The sequence below is a fragment of the Buteo buteo genome, chromosome Z (genome assembly GCF_964188355.1).
Source record: "Buteo buteo chromosome Z, bButBut1.hap1.1, whole genome shotgun sequence".
NCBI lineage: Eukaryota > Metazoa > Chordata > Aves > Accipitriformes > Accipitridae > Buteo > Buteo buteo.
This window is the reverse complement of record NC_134204.1, coordinates 80,271,180-80,279,312: the sequence shown is the minus strand read 5'-3', so window position 1 is coordinate 80,279,312 and position 8,133 is coordinate 80,271,180. Positions and strand designations below refer to the sequence as shown.

The 8,133-nt window shown below is 36.5% G+C and overlaps 1 protein-coding gene across 5 annotated transcripts in view; it reads right to left on the bottom strand.

Moving 5' to 3' along the window:
• Window positions 1-53: 53 nt before the first annotated feature.
• ZFYVE16 (zinc finger FYVE-type containing 16) overlaps window positions 54-8,133 on the bottom strand; it is a 35,554-nt gene continuing 27,474 nt past the window's right edge. For 2 of the 5 annotated variants that reach the window (XM_075019478.1, XM_075019477.1), the window contains 7 exons: window positions 7,298-7,402; window positions 6,285-6,435; window positions 5,003-5,083; window positions 4,304-4,466; window positions 3,352-3,457; window positions 2,778-2,942; window positions 54-1,893 (listed from right to left, as the gene is read on the bottom strand). In XM_075019478.1, coding sequence (XP_074875579.1) covers window positions 1,732-1,893; window positions 2,778-2,942; window positions 3,352-3,457; window positions 4,304-4,466; window positions 5,003-5,083; window positions 6,285-6,435; window positions 7,298-7,402 — 933 coding nt within the window. In that variant the 3' untranslated portion in view covers window positions 54-1,731. Of the gene's footprint in view, window positions 1,894-2,777; window positions 2,943-3,351; window positions 3,458-4,303; window positions 4,467-5,002; window positions 5,084-6,284; window positions 6,436-7,297; window positions 7,403-8,133 lie in introns of those variants that run through there. The other 3 variants (XM_075019479.1, XR_012648816.1, XM_075019480.1) reach the window with 3 other exon arrangements.

The following is an 8,133-nucleotide window of genomic DNA, read 5'->3' as shown; positions in this document are numbered from 1 at the left end:
GGAGAGAGCCCGGAACGCCGCAAAGGCGAGACCCATCCACGCAGAAGGTGTCCTTTTATTTTTTTTTTTCATAACAGAGGTAAGAGATCAGGCAGCTTAGTTAACTTTATTGATCGTTACTTAGAAGGAGATAGTACAGGGTAAGTGGCAAGAGGCAGCTGTTCCTCTGGTTACCCCTACGAACAGAGATGGTTTACCCATGGGGTGCCAGGGCAACAGCCATCTCCCACGCAGTCAGAGTCCTCAGTTGCTGTTCAGTCTGCCACGGGTGGTTTCTCGACTGTCTGGTTGCAGCTTCTTCGCAAGCAAGGCGGCATTTTGTTCATACTGCACGTGGTGTGCTCTTCATCTCTTCCCCATAACTGCAGTTTCTCTGAAGAAGTTATATTAATTAGCACAAACGCAGCTTCAGTTTCCTCCAGGGCAAGATGTTGAAGCCTAAACCCTTCTACAACCAGTATTCTGAAGCACAGGTAACAACAGAGCAGCGTAGGTTAAGTTACAAATTGTTTTTGATACAAAAACATAGAATATCCCCTATTAGCATCAAGAAGGCATCAAAGTTTCAATAGTCTCATTATAAAGTTGCACCAGCATTTTTACTGAAAACAATATAGATCTCGTGTATCTTTAGTTTTGGGTCTGTTCTTGACAAACACTTGCGTGACAGTTACTAAACCCCAGTGATGGTTTGCTGAACCTCAGTACAAATCACATGCATCACAAATACATAAATAGATCTTAATGACCCAATATCAAAAATATGTACTATACAAGAAGCTCAGGTACACCAAAAATCAATCTGTTCATGAAAATTCACACTTAATACATCAATTCTCCCTGACAGTACAACGTGGCTACTAAGAGGTGGCAAAAGCAGTAGACAGGAGCAGAACAGATTCTGCAGAATTCTTGTCTGACTTATTGCTATGTGTAGATTACATCAAGGGTAATCTGTTCTTTTTTAACCCTTGAAAGGTCAAATTGTATCAGGAGTGCTGAGCACAGAGTAAAGAAAAAACCAACAGTATTTATAAAAATAGCATCCATTTAGTTAGATAAATCCTTATAAATACAAGGAAATCAGTTACTTTGTAAAAAAATTAATTCAGAGCATGTTTTCCTGAAGCACCAGCATAACATCATAATGTTAAGGATTTCAACTACAGAGTCTTCATAAACATACCTGCAAAATTCTTCCTTGTGCTGACCATAAACAAGTGTCAGAAGGTGTGCACTTGTATTTTGTACTGACGCCAGAAGTTTGCAGACAGCTATAGAAGAGCTCATATTTGAATCTCAAACAGCAAGGAAAGTTTTGTGCCAGCTTCTACTTCAGTGTTTAGCTCATTTATAGATGGAAAGCACACACTGCAGAGATGAGATCTAACCACAGCGACTTTTAGTAACACTTGTCTGAGGTTAAGAGGCAAGATAGTATGGCTTAAAGTTACACTACATATAGTAAAATGCTACAACAGTGTAAAGAGGTAACAAAACCTGCCCTCTTCTGCACCTGTATTAAGTGTAAACTTTCAGAACTTTAGGAAACATTACAAACTACAGTTCTTTTGTGGCAAAGTAACCAGAGAGGATTTGAGGGTTTTAGAAAAGTTTGAAAATCTATTAAAACATAACAGGTTTAGAAACTTCAACATTTTTAGTGTTTGTAGCATTATAACTTTGGTGTTCAGATCTAGCAAATCAGTGTACTGCCTGTAATCAGCCTCATCAAAACAGATGTTCTCTGATGAAAAATATTAATTCAATTTTCACTGGTAGACTCATAGGATCTAACATCCCACCATGAATCACAGGAATCAGAGCACTGTCCAATTCATTCAGATACATCTGTGGAAGAAGGTATCCTCCAGATCCGGCCAAGTACTCAACCTAGAAGGAAAACACATTAATGTTGATATTACTTTTCATATTAACAAGACAACGCAGAAGTGTAGTATCGTGGTAAAAGAATATTTCAGCTAGCATGAAGTGACAAAATAACAAATACTGGCAACTGGATGGGTTTTGAGGTCAATCACAGAGAATTAGGCTTGTCATTGAGAAGCATGCAATATTCCCCTGGGTTTACAGGGCCACACATCCTCTTCCTCTGTGTCCCAGACTGCTTCAGTCTGATGTTGAAGAGCGATCCAATTATATCCTATTATCACAGTTATTATTAATTTCAAAATATACTACGGAAAACTAGATTTTCAGGACTGTATTTCCAGCTTCTCTCAAAAAAGATAAGAACATGTTCAGAGGCAAGGAACAAAACTGTTCTGCTGTTTTGTAATCTTTTGAGGGGCATCACATGCTGGATAGCCTTGCCTTCCCCCCTCTTCCATACTCAGCTGGGCAGACCTGTCCTTTTTTGCTGTAAAGATTTTGGCGTAATTATCACTTACTGCACTACATTAGGGAGCAAAACCAGCAGAAAACTACATACTTTGAGAAAAGCATCAGAAAATTGGTTCTATGATGCTCTACATTGACTTACCTTAGATGCAGATGAGTGCCAGAGAGTTAGAACTAGGGAAGGACAGGTAGCTTACTGCAAGCAGCTATTAGGGAGTTTGGGCCAGAATAAGGAAACAGGACTATTACTTTGAAGAAAAACTACTCATTAAGACAGCTTCTTCATGAAATTTCATTCTCAGTCTGGATCTGGGGTAGGGCAAAAAACTAAAAACATACAGAAAGAGATCCAACATCTTTCCAAGAAAGAGATTTCAGTTGAAATGGAATGTCTGCAATAAGAGTTGAAAGATTACCGTATCTGAGTCAATAGAAACTCTTAGGCCTATCTTATTCATCCCATTATTTTTCAAGGTTTTAAGGTGTGGGCAAAGAGCAGTACTGCAGGCAACAGCAATCTCTTTAGCAAACTGGTGAGGAACAGGACTGGTTAGTTCATGGTCCTTCAGAAAATAGTACACCTGAAATTACAGAAAGGATAAGGACAGTCAGCAGCCTGGTTATATTAGAAAGTAAGGAAAAGAGTAATTCAGTATACATATAATGCAGAAAGCAGCAAGCTATAATGCTTGTTTGCTGGCAAAGTATTTTAGTATTTCATCTATTCAATCAAAATACTTAAGTGACCATGGGAATATCTGGATTATATATTTATAGAGTTATCAATACTAACAGACTTAGTCTTTTTCAGAGGAGAAAAATGAAAAGTATGTAAACTTATCAAAGAGCTATGGAGAACATTCTGCCTATCATAATGGCTATACACCACCTAACTTAGTTTCTTTAGTATTATCACTTAGTATAATCACTTTACCACTTAACTATTCTAAAAAGTATCAGAAAGGCTCAAGAACAATGTAATTTACTAACTTCGGTACACTTCATAACTTTTCCCTCTCTTTCAAAGTCTCTGCCTTGTGGTACTTTTTCATGCTGAGTTCCTTCCAATGATTTTCCATCGACTGGGCTTAAAATGCTATGGAAGATAATAGTATGGTTAATAATTAAAACAACATTTTATGATTTAGATTGAATAACTTGTATAAAACAACGTTTAGCCATCCTTAAAGGCTATTTAAACAGCTTTACAACAAAATGTAATACAGGACTTGCATCATGAAAATACAGATGCTACAGAAAGAAATATCCTAAATAGGGAACAAACAGTACTTAATAAAAACCTAATCTTACAGGTTTAAGAAGCTATAAACCATCTTAGGTAAAGCCACTGTTTGTTCTAATTGGTCAGAGAATCCACAGACAAAGGCATACCAAGTCAAACCCATGGCCTGAGAAACTACTTAAGGTGAGACAAGTTTTGACTTAGTGATGTATAATTACAAGTTTGAAGCTACATAAATAAGCATTTGAATCACATCCAATAAATATGTCTTGCATCTCATTTTGCTTTGTTGAATGCTGGCACGCCAAGTGGTGAATGGCCAAGGGCAGTACAATGCACTTCCAAGCCCTGCCCCCCACCCCCCAAGGAAGCTTAAAGGGATTAATTGCATGTCCACACAAACCGATTACTGATTTGATAGCGGACTTTCAAAGGAAACTGAGGGTTCACACACTTTTCCTGACACCTTCCTGAACACAGAAAACTATGTTGATTTTGGTGAACTACAAGCAAAATTGTTCTGTTAGCGACATCTAGAGGACTGCAAGCAGTTTACCGTTCTATCCCCTTTCAGGTTTTAGTATCAAGTACTTTCTTTCAATAAAAATACCTTAGATTAATTTCAAGAAGTTAAAGGTGGATATTTGAAAATTGGGAACAAGAATTCTCTAAGATATTTTGCTTTGGTAATACATTTACCCTTTGTTTGTTTTTTCTTCATTTTCTACCCAGCAAATATCTACATATTCATTTATGTCTCCTGTATCCGTTTTTCCACAAGTTATTTTAAAGTCCTTCTTGTCTCTTAACGCCTGACGTAGGCTTTCCATCATTTCTGGTGTTATTTGTACCATTAGTCCATCTAGAAAAAAACCAGTTAAAATTCCAACTTATCTACAGAAAGAGTAGCATAGCTTTTTAGTAGAATGTTAGCTTAAATTCTGGTGGGACAACCCTCTCCTACAGCTCGTTAATAAATGCACATCAAGTGGACTCCATCCCCCAACTACAGCATTAAATGTTATATGAAAGAGGAAGTAATGAAAATCTTTGTGAACAGAACTAAGACTAAAAGATCAATCTTAGACTAATCTTAGAAGTATTTTGCATTTATATGTCTATGTATGTATCTCATCAACACAACAGTGAAAATAGTTCCAGATGTAGGCAGCCATAAAGGAAAGACTTGCATTGACTAAAGCAAAAAGAGTTAAAACTTGGTATGTTTTCAAACAAGTAGGTGAACTAGCATGTATTTTTTATATAGCATTTATTTGAAACAGGTATTCTACAAAGTTAAAAATCCTGAAAGGAGAAAAAAACAAAGATCTTGCACAAGACTGCTGCTATTTTTTTTAAGTTCTCTTAAGAAAAAGCCACATAGGACAAAATTCTTACCTTCAACTATACTGGATTTAGCTAAAAATCCCGAAGATGTTTTTAAAGCTCCATTAAACACCACAAAACTTGCACCTGTAACTAGAAAAAGTAGGAACAAAAAGTGAGTACGACTTCATGTCACTTAAGTTTGTCACTACTAACATTTAACTTCATTCCTTTTTAAAAACACAGGCAAAAAAGGTACTACTATACTGAAAGCGCTAATAGAAATACCTTACTGACAGGATGATATGAAACATAATTGGCTAAAGAAAGAAGAATTTTTTCTAATTGGACCTTGGCAAAAAAGATCAGCTTTGTTAACTTATTTTGTGAGTGCATACAGCATCTTTTTAAGATATTGGTGGCAAGCCAACCCAGCCAGGCAAGCCAAAAAAACCCCTTTGTATACGAAGAGGAGACACAATTGAAGAAACAGTGGTGTGGGTTTTTTTTTTTTTTTTTGGTCCTTTAAAACAGACATGCTGTTCAACTTCTAAATTTAATTTATTTACAGAATATATTATTGAAGTTTAGATCATTTTCAGTGGTATTAAAAGCAACTGAAAGAAAAGATGACATAAGCAACTTTCTATGCTACAAATGCTTGCATAAATCTGTTGCACACAGTGCTTCAAACAAGAACATGCTAAGTAGCTATGCTTAATGAAGCCCAGAACAACATTTCAGGTTGACACTGGTGATTGCAAGATTACAGCCCTACAGATCTGGAATTCCCCCCCCCCAGCAACGGGCCAATGGACCTTGTTGAAAAGCATGACTTACGAGTCCAGACGAACGAGTGCCATGCTGCACAACTGTATTACTTTCAGAACCTAAAAGGTACCTCTGCACTATTCTCTGGCCAGGTGGTTTTACTAGTTTGCTAGGTGTTGTATGGAGTTATTCACTGTTACCGTATTTCCATACACTCAGTTACTAAGACTATTTGTTTACATATGTAAATATATCGCCCAATTCACACCAATATTAAATTTAGATTTTGAAAGATGTAAAGAATCTGATTATGTTTGAAAATGTAAGCTGTATTAATAACATCCTAGAAACAGAGAGGAAAAAGTATCAGTGTCCATTTAACAACATTTGTAAAAGGTAGCTAGGTGTTGATATAAACCAGCAATATTTTATTTTGCATTTAAATTCCTTTGCTGCTTGAATGCCGAACTTTTTGTCTCAACAACTTACTGAGAATATATATTTTCCTTGCAGCCTAGCAGTGAACTTATATTTCTGCTCTACAAACGTGATTTTTCTCCACAAGCCAAACTAGACAGCTTACCTCGCCTAGGATGTCCAGTAGCACTGATTGCTTGTGTGTGATAAAGGCCATGCTTATTCTGCACACACACTAAGTGAGAATCTGCTTCAGTATTAAAACTTGCTCCTATACTAATTACATGTTCATTAGAAGAGTTTATCACCTTCATTACCTGTCAATACAAAATTTGTCATTAAACTGACAAATCTCACTTTGCAGTACTCATTTTAAATACAAGACATTAGAAAAATCCAGCTCTAAAAACAAATCCCAAGAATTATTCACTTCGTTAATCCCAGAGAGTTTGAACAACACAGTTTGCCATGACTAGCTGCAGGAACACTAAACATGATCAAAAATACTACTTCAGTTGAGAGAGATAAGTCTGAGTACTGCTGGACAATGCAGCATCAGTTGTAGGGATTTTGTTGGTCTTAAGGCTAAAATATGCATTAAGCCTCATGCAGTTTACTGTCCAGGGTTTTTTTTTTGTTAAAGCTGAAGTAAACAAACTGTAATGAAAACTACACTGGCAGAAAAGATTTTTTTTTTTTTTTACATTTTAAGCAAAACACCATCATTGGGAAATGTGTAAGAGAGAATCCTTGAAAATACATGCTACGTGATTTTGAAGAAACTGCTGATTTTTCTTCATTTAAGTTATCCTAAAGCTCAACTTTTCACTCATCATTATCCACCTTCCAACATATCCAGGAAGAAAGAAATGTGCATTCAGAAAATTTCACACCCTCCCCCTTCCCCCATCACATGCTTACATCAGTTTAAAAAGCCTACTGCACAGCAAATAACAAAATAATCTAGACAGCTGCTATCAAGTGGAGATTCACTTGCAGAGCTGCCTGGAAACTGATTACAGAATAAAAACATTACAGCCTCTAAGAACCACCCCTTTTTTTCTTTTTCTTTTTTTTTTTTTTTTTTTAAAGAGCTCATGCTAAGATGTGACTGGTATTATATGAAAAATAGTCTAAAGCAGTTTTGATTAGAAAGCTAATCAAGATGGTTTTACTCACCTCATTATACTTCCTTAGGGGTATTTTAATACAGCTTCTACCCACTTCCACATGAACAAACAGATTCTCTATGGTATGCACAGTATACTGATAATTTCTAAGGTCCTATAACAGACAAAGTTTTTACATTAGCAGACAATTAAGTATAATTTTCTTACCTTTTGTAACAAATATCACCTAGATAAAAGTACCTTACATACACCTCTGAGTCTTCTACAGAGTAATGACATTAAGGGTGGCTGAAGACTTAGTCACCACCTTCTTCCTAGTGTGATGTATGTGAAAGGTACCTTAGTGAATATATTACAAATTTATAGCACTGACAAGGCAAGTCTATCTACCAGTGGGCTATCTAGACTATGGCTACTTCATGCACATTAGGATCTTACAGTGTTTTAGATGACAAAATACTTCAACACCCTTCCTCTCCAACAGAACAGCAAAGCATGGAAGCCACCATCTAGATTAGTTTGTAGATTCACACCCTGTCCCCTAGAGCTCTAACTTGTTGAGTTATAGCCTGAATACCACACTGTTTCTTATACCTTGCTCTGACAGAAGTTATCATCCATCATCTCAGACACTTCTGCAAAATTTCTCTAGTCTGTTTTATTCCAGAAGAACAACTTTAGGTATAAAATGGTCTTATTTGCCTTTAATAGCTCAGCTGAAAAAAGGTTAGAAAAGGCTCCTGTCACCAGCTAAGCCAGGTAATCAGTACCTTCCTCAATCATCACGGCTGTAGCAAGAAGGGTATTTATGAACACACCTCACTGCATTACAAGTTTGAATTGAACTGGCATTGTTTTAACAATATTAAGGATATACATCACAGA